This window comes from Gymnoscopelus microlampas, assembly GCF_963454915.1.
Source record: "Gymnoscopelus microlampas genome assembly, chromosome: 15".
Taxonomy (NCBI): Eukaryota; Metazoa; Chordata; class Actinopteri; order Myctophiformes; family Myctophidae; genus Gymnoscopelus; species Gymnoscopelus microlampas.
In genome coordinates, this window is record NC_139952.1 from 15035737 (window position 1) to 15054325 (window position 18589).

General features: G+C 42.3%; 1 protein-coding gene across 4 annotated transcripts in view; it reads right to left on the minus strand.

The window, feature by feature from the left end:
- LOC311062266 (uncharacterized protein) overlaps positions 1-18589 on the minus strand; it is a 40736-nt gene that overhangs the window by 10942 nt on the left and 11205 nt on the right. For 2 of the 4 annotated variants that reach the window (XM_084081166.1, XM_084081165.1), the window contains exons 2-6: positions 11598-11819; positions 9144-9212; positions 5086-5249; positions 3355-3463; positions 1988-2092 (exon numbers count right to left, since the gene is read on the minus strand). In XM_084081166.1, the coding sequence (XP_083937292.1) occupies positions 1988-2092; positions 3355-3463; positions 5086-5249; positions 9144-9212; positions 11598-11819 (669 nt within the window). The remainder of the gene's footprint in view (positions 1-1987; positions 2093-3354; positions 3464-5085; positions 5250-9143; positions 9213-11597; positions 11820-18589) is intronic. The other 2 variants (XM_084081168.1, XM_084081167.1) reach the window with 1 other exon arrangement.

An 18589-nucleotide genomic window follows, 5' to 3' on the forward strand; every position in this document is an offset into this window, starting at 1 on the left:
CTGAAACAAGGACAGGCTGCATTGCAGCATTTCAGTGAGTCCAAGTCTCTTGGACGTAAAGCTGAGATAAAAGAATACACAAGTTTCCACTCTGTATCTGCAGCATTGACACTTTTCAAGTGTATCTCACTGATTAGCTTCACTACAGGACTGTTCCTTCTCAAATGTTTGCTTCTCTTTTCCTTCCCATGCCTCCATTGTCTCTTTCTGCTGCCCCAGAAAGGTTTGTTTTGCTAGCAGAATACAAAAGGGTGTACACAATTTGCACAAGAGGGAAGAAAACACAGAGATGGACGCAGCATTTGTGACGATGAGTGCAGTTCTATAAAAAGTGACCCCTTTAAATGTATTTTCTGCTGCTGCACCAGTTTGAGATACAGGTACACTGGTTTGACGTGAGTACAGGTAGATTGGTGTGTGTGGATTACTTATCTCTCAAACAAAATCTAGAACTTACATTCACTGCAAGCTGTACAAAGACGCACAGTAAGCGTTCATTTACAGGACCAGTCAGAATTCAATTAACACTGTCAATTTGACTGTGTGGCTCACTTAACAATATATCAAACTGTCGATTGTTTTTTTCGGCAGGGGAAAGTGAGCGGAATTAGCTGAGTCATCGTTTGAGAGGAAGCAAGCTCCTCCCCACTCTAGCATTACTCTGCAGAAGACAAAAACGATGTGCGTGATACAAGCAACACACATATACATAGAATAATAGTGCAATCATAACAGCACCAAGAACAACTAAATGTGTTAACATTTTTGACAAAATAACCTGAGTGGAATGCAAGCGGACTCATGTTCTATAATGGCATGGGAGGGGGGGGGGGGCAGGGTCACCTTTGCTGTGTGCTGGATGGATCTTTTTCACAACATGTTTTATGACTGGGCTGATAACCCAACTATCCCCTGTTGCTAGGCAACAGTGAGGTTTTTTTCTTTCTTTCTCCCTTCACCTCCTCCGATGCGGCAAGTAGACGCTGTACTGAGAGAGCCACTGTGGATTGGAAGTCTGTCTGTATAAAACCCCTGCTGCGTACTACCTCCCAGGCCAGAAACACGAGCTGATACATCCATTGGATTCTAAATAAAAAATGCATTCTGGAAGGAGATATCTCTCGGCTGACAACATTCTGTTACACCTTTTCCTGCGGTATCAGAGTATCTTGAGTGCTGATGACAAACCTGAATAGCCATTGTGGTGGGGCGATTAAAAGTCAAACTGCTGATTGCACTGTGGGTGATTCGGTCTATATAATGAGGCATGATATGAGATGTGACACATCTGAAATGATGACAACACTGCCTATGTTTGTGTAGCAACTTAGGAATATGTTGAAATGAGTGACACTATTTTTATGTTCAAATATGTGCTAACAGTTAGATTTAGACCATCTAACCATGCAAAAGGTGGCGTATCTCTATCACACTAAGTCAAATGAAAGATTACTTTTAACACTGTTCATTCAGCTAATCGTAATTGTAAGCCTTTATAAAGAATCAAAACTCTTCCCACCCACACCCACACTATAATACCCACCACCACCAACACCAACACAGCATACCATCAACAGTAACATAAAAGGGAAAACTTAAGAGCATGGAAAAAGAGGATGTCGTGACCAAATATGACCAGGAGACGCTGTACCAAAATCATCACAAAAATATATGGTTTATTGATGTCAGGGCTGATCGAAAATGCATAGAAGACAACAACCACCGACGAAATCAAAAAGTAAGCCACGATGCATAGGAGACCAGGAAGTGTGAGAGAGGGAGGGGAGGAGGAGGGCAAGGTGTAAGATGACCAGTCACCAAGCACAGGCAGGCAGGCAGACCACCAGAAACAACAGTTAGAATAATAATAATAAAAATAAAACCAAAACACCAGTTTGGGGGGGGTGAAAGGAGGGTGGGGGAGGGGTAGTGGTAGGGTGGGGAGAAGAGGCCTGGTGGACACTGACGCCGGTGCGGTCGTCCTTACTTCGGCTGGGGGAGTTCCATAGCGTGGCAGAGGACTTGGACAGCCTGTTGTTAATGACAGGCTCCACCTGTCTTGGCAAGTTGACTGTGGAGGCCGAGCATCTGCCTGCACCGGAGAGAACGCAACAGAACACAACAACTGTTCACAAGACGGCCCGCAGGGTGAGGGGAGGGTGGAGCCCCGAGTTGGGGCGGAGTTGTGGATTTAGCGAAACAGCTGAGGGAGGGGCGAGCAGAGAGTGAGGTTGCACCCCTGCATAACTGAGATTAGTGGTCTTGCAACTCTCTGTCGTGCAATTGAAGCACCTGGAGGAAAACAGTAGGATCTCACCACGCCCCCTACTGTCTATCTATACGTTGTTTAGTGAAGGGGATCTGACATCTCATTCACTAAAACGGTTCATTCCAAATCTGTACAGGGGACCAAGATGAAGAGAGGTTAGGAGAGGTGAGGAAAGGAGTGGTTGAGGTATGCAGTACAGTTCTACCTTATAGCTGTGAAACTGTCCACTGCTACTTTCACTTCTGAGGATGACCATTTCTTGCCCGAATCAGCACATTCCTTCACTTACTCACGCGCACACACGCACACGCACACACACACACACACACACACACACACACACACACACACACACACACACACACACACACACACACTTATTCAGGGTCATTCACACTTCCGAAAAGTCAGACCTCAGTGTCACAAGAGAGGCTCCTGTTACAAGATTGTGTAATAGTGTGAATGGGTATAATCACATGTTACAGAAGTAACAGCAACGGAGGGTCTAGCTCACAGGTTCTCACCACCATTGCTGAAACAGTTACTTGACAGCCAACCTGTGTCTCTTCAGCCTTCTGCTTCTAACGTCTTTAGGGGACCATTTTGGAACATAAGAAAAACAATTTACATACCGTAATTGATTAACCTAGAGACTATATCAACTCTGTGTCACTGTTCAAAGCCAACATTTTCCTGACTCTCTGAGTTAACTGTGGTACCCCTCCCTAATGACAGCAAGCTGCAAATAAGAAACTCAGTAATTGCGTCAGCTGTGGTAATGATCCAGACCCTGTTATGTACTGCGTGATACAGAGTTCTTGGCAGATCCATCTGTCTGTCAACAGCATAGTCCTGGCTACTTCTATATTTATTTAATTTAATGCATTCAACAAACATTCTCATCCAGACTGATTACAATGGTTCAACAACTCTTCGGCATGTCACATATATTCCGCATAATGCCTACACCGGGGAACTGAACATGGGAGTTTTCCATTACAAGAGGGGCACACGGACCGCAACACAACCCCTCCAACTTAATGCTCTATGTTGTTCTTTGTGGTTGGTGTTCCAGTATGACTCACTTTCTCTGCGGGATGTCTGGTTGAGTCCGCCGGCCCAGGACCATCTCTGTTGGCGGATCTCTGCCCACGTCTTCTTTGTTGACCTCTTGATGGCTGCCTCGTATCTCTCCTGCAGGGGGAAAGACAACACAGTCTCACTGTAAAATCAACTCTCTGACTCGTTCAGGCTCAGACCAGATTCAGAACCAATACATAATGAACCCTTTATTTTAGCAGGACAGAGAAGTGATAGGCCAGTAAGAGATGATGCAATAAGGGTCCTGAATCGACTGATCCCAGGGAAGCCTGTGATGCGGGTGCTACCGTTTGAAATCCTAAAACCTGGATTTTTGCAATGGGTTCCCTCGTCAAAGTGCAATGCTCCTCTACCACAGATTTTATACAGAAAATAAGGTCTGTGGTCAACACTCCTGCACTCAGAGTGGTAGTAAGCGATTTCGTAGTTACAGCCTAGGAATCTTTAACATATTTAGGCTGCACAATAGATAATAACCTATCTGGACAAATTATGGCACTCAAAGTTATCGCCAAAGTCAATCAGAAAGTTAAATCTCTTGCTAGAATATCATCTCTAGTGGATCAAAGTGCCCTAGTAATACTGGCTTCAGCACTAATACAATGACAGTTCGACTATGCCTGCACTTCCTGGTACTCCAACACCCCTAAGATTCTCAAAACAAAGCTACAGACTTCACAAAACAAGTTAATAAGACTAATCTTTAAACTCCATCGCAGAACATATCTTCTCCCCACCCACTTTACTTCTCTAAAGTGGCTCAGAGTGGAGGATAGAGTATCGCACATAAAAATGTGCATGGTCCATAGGATTGTTAACAATGTGGTACCCATTTATCTGGTTAACTACTGTGACACCCACAGTTATTCCACCAGAAGGAGTTCCACAGATTTTGTACCTTGTTGATTCAAGAACAGCCTGGGCAAGAACACGTTCTTGTACTGCTGTTGTGTGGAATGGGCTACCCAAAAGCCTAAAGTCCACAATCTCATTGGCTAAATTCAAATCTTTGCATAAGAAATGGCTGAACAATGCTTAGTCCAACTCTTAACCATGCAGGCTGGTGTAGCACTCAGGTTTGCTGATCCTACTTGTGATATTAATGTAACTGAAATTTATAATTGTATTTGATATATGCAACAGTACATTGTTTTTCATTGTATTGTAGTTTTCCCAGATACCCACGTCGTCTTTCTCCTTGCACAATTCAAGGTGTTTATCCTTTTGACTATTGTATGCTTTTGTAATCAATTGTACATGCGATTTGTCAATAAAGAACTCAATCAATCCAAAAACTAAAAAGGAGACGTGTGTGAGTCATTTTTTGCTCTATGACATAAATGATGTCCGATAACAATTATGGCCTATAAAAGCACTCTGTGTGAGACTCTGGTGGTTTTACTGTACAAATCCCATAATGCCTTGCAAAAGTAGTCTTCATAGCACAGTCCAGTGTAGCAATACATTAAGAATACATGGACGCTGTGTTTATCACAAAAACTTGTGACACAAACTGAACGTTTTTTGCGAAGTAATTAAAGGAGTTTGTCGGTACTTTTTAATGACACAGGTTAGTGCTAAAACCCCAAATCAGCTAGGCCTACAGATAACCCTGTTGATGTGCAAGGCATTATGGTTTATGTAAATCCACCGGATGGTTGTAATCTTCTCAAGGTTTTTTAAATAAACCCCTGCCTCTACTTCCATAGCCCCACCTTGTTCTTCTCCAGTTTCTGTCTCTGTTTCTCCTCCAGCAAGGACCTGCGTTTCTCTAACTTCAGCCTCTGCTCCTCCAGCTTCCTCCTGCGCTCCTCCAGCTGGCTCTCCCTCAGACGCCGGGCCCTCTCCTCCTTCTCCAGCCACTGGGCCTTCTTAGCCGCTACGGTGTCACCCAAACACATAGAAACACGAGTAAACACACAGGAAATAGAGAAGAAACAAAGTTACACAGAGCCTTGTGCATGTTTCCTGCACTGTCATTTGTGAGTGTTAATTCAGCTTTGAGAGTATTAAAGGTAGGGTAAGTGATTTTCTTTTGTTAAAATAAGTGTTAAATAGCTCTATATTATGATAGTACTCATTGCTATAGAGTGTTTGTTCAGTAACAGAGTCTATATCTCTCTCCAGCTCTTTATTAAACAGAAAATGTATTTATTTATTACCACTTTTATCCAATCATGATAAAGAACTCAGATAGGATACAGATTAAACAAGTGAAATAAGAAGTGATGACACAAAGAAATGAGCAAAATTGGGCCTAGAACACTACTAGAAAGAAAAGAAAAGAAAGACAGGACAATAAAAGAAAACTCAGACAAAACATAAAAAGAAAAACAAAACATATTGAAAAGACAACTGTTCAAATCGGTTTCGCGTTAATACAATGTCACATCTAAAGGGTCTATTCTATTTGGTTCCATGTGTATACTCTCAGAGTTACAAATGGATTAATTAACATGGGGAGTATTACTACAATTCTTCAAATGTGACGCGGAACAATTCTCCAATGGCTTTGACGCACTTACATTTCTAAAGCTTAATTAATACTTAATGGAACTGCGCAGTGGCTTGACGTAAATACATGATTTTCGCTTGAAGATCTGCTATTTACTTCATGTGACGAAGTAGAAATTAGGCCAACACTGGGACGGGGAGGGAATGGAAAGAACAGATGAGAGACACACTGTTTATTACCCAGTAATCCTCTCCCTGAGTTCTGAGAACAGTAAACAAGAAGTTTCACACTGAGCTTTACAGTGCCCTCCAGCAGATAGCGTAGCGTCACAGTCTGACTGCCACGGCTCGTTTCTAACAACAGCGATTAAAAGGCAATCAATCGTCTTTCTTTACATTCCCAGCATGCTGTTGAGCAGCTGTGCCTCTCTCTCTCTCCGCCAGGCCGGGCTTCCCCCCCTGAAGGTACTGTAGATGCACCACATCTCACACAGTGGCATTTCCTGTTTTCCACTGCTTCACATATATACCACTTCCAGGACAACACATGTTCAGCAGGGTGGGTGGCAGTCTACACTTGGCCAGTTACAGTTCTCTCTCTAAATGTCAAAATGAATAAAAAACTAAAATCAAACATTGTGAAAATAGCTGTGTGAGCTTGTAGATCGGATATTTCTAGCTATTATAGGTGTATAGGACTTACAGTAAGTGATTAAAGCTGAGTTTAAAGTGTGTAGAAGTTAGTAAGATGTTGTAGGAGTGACATGAAATTTGAATGAATGAATCGAATCTGAATTGAATCTCTGTGCTAGATTACTTACAATCATTGGATACGAAAGGTTGCTGATATGTGCTGCAGTAAATGAGTAATCCATTAAGCAGATATTTCAGTGGACCAAGCATTGTGTGGCTGTCACTGACTACACCCTTGTTTAATTTTATGAATTAATGAAATAAGCAGCTGAGTCTGTGCTAATGGTCTGCACCCTGCATCTGCCATCTGACAAAGATGTAGTTTTACCTTGAAAAATAATTTCATGGCATCTTGGATAACAGAAATGCTCGAAATACTTGTTTTAGGGATCCATTTCTATAATGACCATATTTGCATTTACCTTTCATGTTTTGTTATCCATAAAATAAATACCAAGGCAAAAATGCGTAGGCAAAAATATCAACAATAAAAGCCGTGCCACTTGCACGGTCAAGAGTAAAGTTTAATGTGAAGCAACGTTTTGGTCGTGTCAAAATTGGCCACAAGAGAAGAGTAAGAACTTTGCTTACAGTCACTGAATGTAGACAGGTTTAGTCAAATAGATTTCAGATCTGTAGAAGGCATCAGAATGAGTCTTAAACAATTGTGTGGCATGGTCTGCACTCTTCATTAATGATGTTAATGAAAGATGTAATTAAATATAATCTGTCTGAGAGGAAATGGTCTCAGTTCACGGTAATGACTACCCATTTTCCATGCCAATTGCCTTTGGCATTGCAGGACATCTCAGCAGAATAAGCACCCACTTAATAAGTCTCTTGTTGGCTTCCACATGAACCATAGCGTCTATATTCTGGGGGCTAACATTCGCAGACAATAGCAGATCTACAATCTCACAACATGTTGTGTTGCGATGTGTTGTTAGCTTGTAGATTGTCTATTTTCGGCAAAGATATTTGGTGTAGAGGGGAAAAAGGAGGGGGCCAAGTACAGACCCCTGGGGAACTCTGGTTAAACAGTTATTATGAGTCCCCAGAGAAGAGGCTAATGGTTTTAATGGTTCAAGATTTTGCAGCGTAATGCACATTGTATTTATTTAACCAAGAAGTTATCTGAGATTAAAATCTGTTTGGTGTTACAAAATATTGTTACAAGAAAAAAAAATGAAAAGTTTTAAAGTGGCACTGTAACTTTTTTGTAATGAATACATTTTCATTTTGTCCAATCTGTATGGTAGAGTATGTTAATTCAATATAACCTATACAATTGGGGTGGTTGTATCTCCTTGCTCTTCTATTGAGACATTTAGATGGTGTCAAAGGTCATGTCTCACCTAGACACAGGATCTGACACGAATTTTTACCTGATGCTGATGGTCAAGATTAAATTAACCCGAGCAAGCAGGCAGGCTCTTTAAAAAATAAATAAAAGCTCTATAAAAATTGGGGGTAGAAAAGGAAAACTACATAGTGCAGCTTTAATCTTCTCAAATAAAAGTATGTATAACAAATAACAAAAAATAATAATAATCACAAGCCTGTACATGCACACTGAGATGGGTGAAATGAAGGAATTAAGAACTTTGAATATATTACAGGATTGCATGGCAGTAGACAAGTTTGTGTGAACTCAAATTAAGTAAAGCTTGTGAAGAGTTCTGAGGCTTTTATGAAGGATAAATGGATTCATAAATGGAAGAAAGTAAACAATTAGGCCTCACCAGAACAGACAAGGAGGGGGGGAAAAAGAGTTTTGAAATGGCATATGCTGTAGGTAGGTTTTAGTGGGACATCTTACCTTGCACCCGAGTTTGCTGTTCTGAAGCCATGCAAGGGGAAACAATATAAGGTGTCAACAAAGATCACACCAAGGGCAGAGCCCATGACAGTAGAGATGGAACGAGAGACATAGACAGATTGAAGACAGTCAAAACAACGGACAGGCACCAGTATTACCGAGGTGCCGACCACAGTGAAAAGGTCAAAGTTTAAAAGGAAAAGGCAGTCACATAAACTTGTAGCCATGAGGTAATGGGAATTTATTACACAAATACCAACTTTTCAACACATCGTGTCTTCTTTAGGGTGAGATCAAACCCTGAAGAAGACAAGTGTGGAAATACGGCATCCCTCCTTTGGGCACGTCATCAAAGTGAAGATTTTCACAAAAAACAGCTGATCTACATGCTCACAATGCAATGTGTTGTGAGCTTGTAGATCGGCATTCACATAATATACAATAGGGCTTAAAGCTACACTATGTAACTTTGTGAATACAATTAAATCTCCCCTGAGCAAGCAGGTGTGCTCTATCGAATTCCCAGTAGAAAAGTAAAGTTACAGATGCAGCTTTAATTGGCTATTGGTTAATAAATTCCCATTGCATCGTGGCCACGAGTTTGTACGATTGATCTTTTCTTTTAAACTAAAGGTTGAAGACAGTGAAATAGAATAGAAGTCTGCACATACTGTACCAGGTTAGTGACTACAAATTCATGCATTGCAAAGAAAACAATACATTAGTGTCTATCTGTGTCTACCGGTCAGAATGTGAACACAGCACAAAGCTAGATGATAACACTGATTCAGGTCTGTGTGGATTTACCAATATATTTGGCCCTCTCCTCCCTTCGCTCTTTGGCAAGCTTCTGTCGTTGCTCTGAGCTCACCGCATCTGTAGGGAGAAAATAAATAAAAAAGGCTTTTAATTAAATCTCTTATCTAAAACAAACATTGCTGTGATTTTTTGCAGCGTGGCTTAAGGCCGAGCTGTCTAGTATGTACTAGGTTTGTCTGTATGCCTGTTACAATATCAATATGTCACCAAAGACGGAGAACAATCACAGCTATACAGTATTTATGATGTCCAGAAATAGAAAATGAACAGTGCAACTCGCTGTACCATAGAACAGACTGTTCAGATATGTGAATACTGCTATTAACACTTATTACACGGCTTGGTTGAATGCTCGATTCTGATTGGTCAGTCATCGGTCATTATTTCTGGATAATGACCGATGAGCTCAATAACGGACCGCTGTCTAATCAGAGACTCAGAACACCTGCTCATATCAACCTGCGCTGCTTGATTTTATGCTTTATCCAACATGACAGCCATGTAAACAAACAAACAATGTCATTTACAACTAAACGTTGCTCTCAAGAATGTTTTTGAAAACATTTGAAGTGAGAAATAGACGATGCAATGACCGAAAAGTCATTCTATTTGATCCACTACACTTCCTTGTTTATCGTGGCGCAACAACGGGGGAATACCAAAACGCTCGCCCCAAAACATAGTCGCCCCGGGGCAAATCCGGCGGTATTACAGGCAAATCGGCAGTAAATAGAATGGGGGGCGAGTGTGTTTTGGGGCGAGTTTTTTTCCATTTCGTCATTTGTTTTTGCGAGGCGAACTTGTCCGCCCAGCCCAATACTTATGGAATACTTTCATTGCCGTAAGCAAGGAAATACTTCGTTTTGTTGTTACTTTTGGGTAAATGTATTTATGTATTTATTAAGTAGCCGTGTAATAAGCGGGATAATGCATGGGGAGGTAGTCATTATTGACATTTAAAGCCCTTCAGGGCGATTAACCACCTCGGCTTCGCCTCGGTGGTTAATCGCCCTGTCGGGCTTTAAATTTCAATAATGACTACCTCCCCATGCATTATCCCTTGCTTATTGCAGCACTTGTCTGAAGCTAACAATTCATTTAATTCACAGACTGCACACCAAGTAACTTGCCATCGATAGCTTTAGATTAGACACAGGAGTCACATCATTATTAGATTCTGTCTTGTTTTTTTAAATTCATCTTAATTGCACATCAGAAACAGAGATGGAACTATACCACCACAGCAGTTGATATTGAGGGCATCTAATGAGTACAAAGGAGGTTCTATCCTAATTCTATATAAATTGAATGCAGCACCATCTCCAATGAATTTGATAAACCTCATTCATAGTTCATATGAATGGTCATAAAAACAGGGAGGATTTTTCTTGTCATGATCCAGCTGTACAACTGATCTCTCTCTCTCTCTCTCTCTCTCTCTCTCTCTCTCTCTCTCTCTCTCTCTCTCTCTCTCTCTCTCTCTCTCTCTCTCTCTCTCTCTCTCTCTCTCTCTCTCTCTCTCTCTCTCTCTCTCTCTCTCTCTCTCTCTCTCTCTCTCTCTCTCTCTCTCTCTCTCTCTCTCTCTCTCTCTCTCTCTCTCTCTCTCTCTCTCTCTCTCTCTCTGTGGTCGTGGGGCAAAACGATTGGCTACGACGGAGCTGTACAGAAAACGGGGTCCGCCCCACCGGGGTGCCTGCAGAGCCTGCTTCCTCTTGTGGGTTCTCCATGCTATGCAAAATGTGTGTCATGAATTCTCAACCAATCGCACCCTGCAGCCCTGGAGCCCCATCTCCATGGCAACCCGTCTTTTCCCCTTCCCCACATTCAAATAGTTCCCTATGCCCCGGCTACGCTTTAGTCTGGTCAATCTGAAGATACTCTGGAGAGCTGACAACAAGTCAACAACCCTCCTGGGCCCGGAGGTCTTTTATTAGTGTTGACCCGCCCCTCTCCTGCTGCACCTCCTCATACCACCATCAGTCTTCCTCCGCACTATACACCCCCTGTCTTTTCATACATACTGTACAGAATGAGAGTTTGGCACTCAGCCATCACCATCTGTGGAACTGGGCCCTTTAAGGACTTGGCATTCATTAAAACATGTGTAGATCCTACATGTGAAGATAAAGCATGATTTCTTTATCCGCTTTAACCACTTAAACCCTCTATAGATTGCTTACTTAACTGGGGTCCCCCAGGGGTCTGTACATGGCCCAGTCCTTTTTTCCCTCAACGCCAAATCTCTTTGCTGAAAATTGCCAAACTATAAGCTCACAACGCATGCCGTTGCAACGTGAACCTGAGCTTGTAGATCGGCTATTTTTGACGAATGTTCGCGAATGTTCAGAACCTTTTACGTTCACAATGTTTGCTCACACCATGACTAGAGGCTAGAGCTATATCCTAATCAAACAAAGTGTAAGTGTATAGCTGGCAGTGCACCTTTTTCTTTTTTGGGCTGAGGGCTGGGGCTGGAGCCAGGGGTGGTTGGCCTGGCATCTGTCTTGGAGGAGGGGTCTGTCTTGGTAGAGAGGTCTGTTTTGGGGCTGGAGTCTGTATTGGGAGAGAGGTCTGAGACGCCTGAGTCATTGGGAGTCAGAAGCTCCTTTGCTGGCACCTTATCCTCATTCTGGATGGTATGGGATTCAATAGGCAAGGGCAGAGCTGGAAGACAGAAAAAAAATAGATTAATATTTTATCCATGATCACGTGGACAACTGGTGCCATGTGTACAATACACACAATGTGATAACTGCTTAGATTATCACAGAAAAAAAACATCTCTTGTGGTACATCCCTTGATTGTGACCTTGACCTTTGACCTTTTCATCTTAATCATCTCTTTGTGGCAGCCTGCTGATATTTTGTTTGATGAATCCATCCATCCTTGTATGTGACCTTGACCTTTGGCCTGTTCGACTAAAAAGTGTTTGGAGCAGCCTACTGAATTTCCCTGACCAGCAGCAAAAAACGCTTTAACCCTGGCGGCACCCCTATGTAAATGTACAATTTATCAAAATGTAAACACAAACAAAAAAATGCTGATCTACAAGCTCACATCAGCAATTTTCGTTATGATCTGTTGTACGACAAAGTACTGTATATACGGCAGGTATTAAGTTGTTAAAAACTGACAGCCTTCACTAGCATCATTAGCCCAACACTTACAGTCTGTTATCCACCATTACATTAACAACTCATGGCATTCACACCCTGCTCACACACCTTTCTGTCAACCTGCTAGAATGAATGCTGCCAGATGCTGTACACCTTACACTGCACTTCTGCCTTCAGTTCCGCAGAGGCAGTCTTTTCCTTAAATCTGTTTACACCTCTGATACCCGGAATGTCAGGCTAGAAGGCAAACAGTTGACAGATATTCATGCCACGCTTGGGTATGAAGTAAAAAAAACATGTGTATACTAAAGGCCAGCTGCTACCTAAACTCAGCTGTACCAAAGCAGTTTGAACCGACATTCCCAGAGGTTTTCAAGTGAAATAAAACCTTAACTGTGAAAAGCTACAAAATTCCTTTTGGCCTAAGGATGATTCTAGATCTAGAGGGAAGGTTGTGGAATCACAAATCAGTAGGGATCATCTTGCAATCTGCCTATTATTATATTTATTATCGGATTAAGTAAAGTTAAGTTTGGGTAAAACTTTGATATCATAATTTAACAGTATACCCATTTCAACAGGCATGTATAAAATATAAACTGTGGTGACATTGCAATTTACATTCCATAATTCCATGTGACTGGGACTGCCCAGTCATGTGAAATAATACCGGTCCGGCAGACAAATCAAATGTCCATTCAGCAGCACATCACATGCAGAGGATCTGTGGATTTCTATCTCCCGAGATAAGCATCATACTGTAAGGCCGCTCACGGCGCTCAGTCATTGGGCCAGACACTCTAACCTGTGACCTTTGAGGGGGGTGACAAAGAGTTTACATTGAGCCAAAAACTAAAAACATCCTGTTTTCATTTCTGCTCTGACTTTGTTTTCACACTTGGTGACCTTCCTAAAATTGTCACTGGGTTTTGGCTGTTCAGCTGCTGCTTGTCTGAGAGTCCAAGTCAGTGCCTCATCCCCCATCCTTCCAGCCAATCTACACAGAGCTATAAGGCCACATGGCAGGGGATGGGATGGGACAGGGTGTTAGTTAGAGGTAGTCGGGACACAGGAGGCGGCAGGAGGGGATAGGAGGATAAAGGACAAACAAATTGCACTGCACACTTCCACAATGACCTGTGGAAATCCCCAGTGTCAACTTGATTTGAGTGTACAAATGGAATCTGTCATGTACATTCTCTGGGTTACAAAAGGATACATTAACACTGATAATGTTACTGTGTAGAAAGTTATACTGAGAAAACAAGGATGATGAGAGAGTGAAAGTAGCTATATCCATAATGACAGAGAAATAAATGAGAAAATTAGTAGGGGAGACAAAGGACAGAGACAAATGGGCACAGACGATGATTATGGGACATGGGAATAAGGACTCTTATTGAGTCCTTATTGTATAGACTCGAGGAGTAGAGGAGTAGAGATGCTGAGGTAGTTCACATGAGGGGCTCAAAGCCAGCTCTCTGACTCTACCTCGGCCAATGGTGGGCAGATGGGGCGTGACATGCTCCTTGGGCCCGTCCAAACACCCACTGAACCACATAAATCACAGGTTAACCCTGGGCCTCTCACCAACTGCCCCCTTCTAGTATCTTGCCATACAACCAGCCAACACAACCACTTTCAACCTGGCATTTTGTCAATAAAGTTGAAAAAGAATTGTCCCACACAAAATTCTACTTTCGGTGAAGAGATTGGATTGTTTAGGGAAAAAAGGAGGGGACCAAGTATAGACCCCTGGGGGACCCCAGTCAAATTGTAGTAGGGCTTACGTGGTTAAACTGAGGCAGCATAGTAGAATACTAATGGTAGGATAATGTGATGTGAATTATAGGCCCCTGCCCCCATCTGTTACGATGACGCATAAACTACATCTGAACAACAAGATGTTAGATCGCCTCCAAAGGAGAAGATAAATAATTGTAGACCAATATTGTAGCAAAGGGAGTGACAAGGGAGTGCGGGAGTGCCTGCTCAATGTGCTCATGTCTAAGCTACTGACAGAATCTGAACAACAGAAGTTCTGGAAATTTAATTCCAGGGCCATTCATTGAGATGAAAGGAATGGAAGAAAGAAGTTGGGTCGAAACCATCCAAAATGGAAGGAAATATGATGGCTCTCAGAGGCTGAAGTCACTCTCCCTGGCTGGGCTTATGCTGCAGGTTTTTAACCAACTGGTTATTATCATAATGCGTATGTGGACTGTCTGGAGCACAGGCGTGGCTGTGTGCTTCCTCCAGTGTCTACTGATATGAGAACAAGAGGAGTAGGTAGAATTGGAAAACAAGGGTACAAAAGTATAACAAATATATATCTATGAAACCATACAATAAACAATTGCACAAGGGGTACTTATTCACAATGCAGAAGTAAAATCAGTTCTCTGTACTGAGTAACCTAACCATAACTGGAACAAAAGCTAAATCCTGATTTGCAAGAGATCAGGCCAAAAAAAGCAGTACAAAGTTACAGACAGAAAAGTGCCTGATTAAGCACGACGCAAAATACATTACTGTGACAATAGCACTGCAATTCTAAATTAAAGATTTTGTAATACGTTTTAATTTTGAGGCCTGTGGTGTGGTTTACTGCCATAAATATTTGTTGCTTCTTTTATCAAATTGCATTATACATGGAAGTAAAAAAGTAACATTGTCTATTGCAGACAATATGCCATCAAAACATTTCCCTAACATTGTTCTACATTATTTTTAACCCTAACTTGTCAACATCATAATCATCATCATCATAGTTGTCATCGTAATTATCATCAATAATTCAAGCTCCTGCAATTTCATGAATTTTTGAAGCTCATTCCAGGACAAAGAAGCAGACACATTCAATATTTTTAAAAAAAAATGAGCCTTAAGCAATTTTAACAAAGTACTGTTTTGTGAAAAAAAGCTGATAGTCATTAGTGTGGCAGACTAATCTCTGCTGGACAACACATAAACTGTATATTATGTATATGGGAGTTGTTTCGGTATGGCTTTATAAATGAAATGGTAACAGTGACTACACCAGTGCTAAAGAAGGCCAGCCCACTCATACAGAGGGCATAGTGATTGAGTTAGAGGTTTGTAGTTTTGTAACAAACCTCTGTGCCCTGTGAGATTTGTTAACTAAAATGAGTGACTCTGCAATGACAATCAACTTCCATACAATAAATCGAAGCAGCATGCGTGCACATACTCTCAGCTCACTCAACAAGTGCAGGCCTTGTCAGCTGTTCATGTGACAGGTTCTAATTAACACAGAAACACAGACTCGCCATGTTCCCCCGTCCATCTGTGCACATGCCCCGCCTCCTCCACTCGCCTTCCCCTCTGCAGCCATCTCAGGTTTCCGTGCCACTGTGACAGTTTCAAGAGTTATAAATAGGGATATGCACCCTACGGAGAATGTCAGCCATAAAAGGGACTGACTTCTGCTGAGGCACCTTGGGAAATCACAGCGACTATCGGCAGAACTGACAGTGTGGTCACTAGTATCTTATTTATCTATGCAGGACAAGAGCACAAAGTCATTGGAACAACAAGTATTGTTGTTAAGTCATTATTGTTTGATTCTGACTTCATCTTTTAGTATGTGCTGTGGTCTTTAAATAAGAGGAGTGATGTAGATTTACTGCATGTGTACAGAAAAAGCGTATGGTGCAAGCTATGTGCACTAGTAATTTTGCAAGTGTGTGTGTGTGTGTGTGTGTGTGTGTGTGTGTGTGTGTGTGTGTGTGTGTGTGTGTGTGTGTGTGTGTGTGTGTGTGTGTGTGTGTGTGTGTGTGTGTGTGAAAAGCGAGAATGTCTGTGTCTGTCTGTCTGTCTGTCTGTATGTGTGTGCGTGTGCATGTGTATGTGTATGCTGATGAGTGGGAGAGTGTCATCTGCACATGTTGGATCTGGGTCAGGCCAACCTCAGAAATCCCTGGTATGCACATTTCCCTTGTTCCCTTGTGTGTGCGTGCGTGCATATGTGTGTGCATATGTGTGTGTGTGTGTGTGTGTGTGTGTGTGTGTGTGTGTGTGTGTGTGTGTGTGTGTGTGTGTGTGTGTGTGTGTGTGTGTGTGTGTGTGTGTGTGTGTGTGTGTGTGTGTGTGTGTGTGTCTGTGTGTTTCTTTCATGTCAGTAGATGTACAGTATGTGAGCTATCCGATTGACTTGATGCTCGATAGCTGTATCATCCCACATATTTTCAGTGTAGAGGGAATAGCTTAAATGACCACAGGCAACAATGACATGTCATTGTTGCTAGACAACGCTGCCACGAGATTGAAAGGCAAATGTCAAAGCAAAAGGGACATTTCGTCCATTCCGTGTTACACACACACATGTGCAGGATGTGTGCATGACACACTCTGCACGGAGCACATGTTCGCAAGACGATCTCATCCACCACTTCCTCTCTACAGAGAGAAAAGAAAGGAGGGGGGACGGAAATGCGCGCGGCTGACCAATAACCGTGCCCCTGGGATAGGCTAAGGAAGAGGTTCTCTGCCCCTATGGTGCTAACAGCAACAAAAAAACAACCTGCTCGCTGCTTCCCAGAGAGGCCCTCATGAGAAATGTACTAACTGGAGTCTTCTGTGGGATGAACATGATTATACAGTATGTTGTCAGAAAGCACTCAGATGATTGTATTGATTAGGAATGACAATGCTGTGCAGGAAACATGCACAGCTTCTCCAACAAGCCAGAAATGAACAATAAAACAAAAATAGCCAGGAGACAGACACTAAAATAGTCAGTCATAAAATGTGGTAAATTATCTTTATCAAACAGTGGCATTGTCAGTGTATAGACCTTTTTGCACTTGACTTTTATTTCCATTTTCTTTCATTCTGTGATCACATTATATGGACATACGGACATACACAAAAATTAGATCAAACCACACCACAGACACAGGCAACCAAAAATCATTATTCAAACAGCACCAATCACCATACAGTACATGACCTTCAGGACACTCTGGCCAGGGAGGACAGGCAACCAGGCCGTTCAATCAACTCCCATCCAACGACTTTAAGGGGGGACTTCATCCCCAATCAGTCTGGGCAACTGCAGTACTACCGGTGTCCATCTGATATTGAAATCCTCTGTCCTCATATGTAGTCTAGCTGTAATGCTTTCCATCAGATATACTGTATGTTTTAGCCTCTCCCTCTATTGCTGGATAGTTGGTGGCTTTACATTTCTCCAACACACAGTAAAAACATGTTTTGTGATCACCCCAACACCCCAAGCAGATACTGTATATCTATCTGGTCCTTGGTTACTATTCCCCCCGGAATCTCACCAAGTACAAAGACCGCTGGCTCAAAAGGAATGTCAACTCCCATAATTTGTTTAATCTCCCCTTGAATATCCCTCCAAGATGTATGTATTTTGGGACAATCCCAAAATATGTGGGTATGGTGGTCCCCTAACATTCTCTCCAGCATAATTCTGAAGTGTTGCTGTATTTCGCTAACGCTAACTCTCTCCAAGAAGGGCTGCTTGTTATCTCTCCCTCCAACATAAACGTTTTTTCAAGATTTGAAGGAAATTTACAGATCTGCTCCCAGTTTGTATTGATGGAGAAGGATACTGTATCAAATGTAGAAGTTGTCTAACATTGTTGTTGGTATACACCAGTGGTTCTCAACCTGTGGGTCGGGACCCCCAGGGGGGTCCCCACATGATTTTTTTGGGGGTCCCCAGAAATGACAATTTAAGGACTTTTAAGACCTTTTTAATAGACCCCTTAACAGACGACGTCACACTGATAAGAACCAGTATGCGTGCAACCAGTATGCGTGCAATGAAACCCATTCTATCAGGTCTCGCTAGGACGCGCCTCACTAGCCAACACACAAGAGGGGGTTGGGGTGCGCTGAAACCAGCGCAGCCCGAAATAACAGGTTGGGAATTGATTGCGTGAAACAATCACCTGTGCGTCCAGTCTCAATGTTAGTAAACAAATAATTGGTCTATACCTAAAAATAAAAAAATCAGAAAAACCTGTTTCGTTGTAATGACTATTTCGTAATGACTATAGAGATACAGTGTACCGATTTGCGTGATTTTTGGACAAAATCTGTAGGAGAACTGTACTTTTTTTTGTGCAAAAGTCGGCCTCCTGGTGGTGCTATAACAAGCCCACGTGAAAACTTGGGGCAGAGGTTCAGCTCTGGCATCCAGGGAGTGTGTGTGCACAGTTTCACTGCGATCAAGCCAACGGTGCAGGAGAGTAGCTGCCCACAGACGAGGTCACGGACAGACGGACGGACAGGGTGCAAAAACATAGTCTCGGCCATGCCTT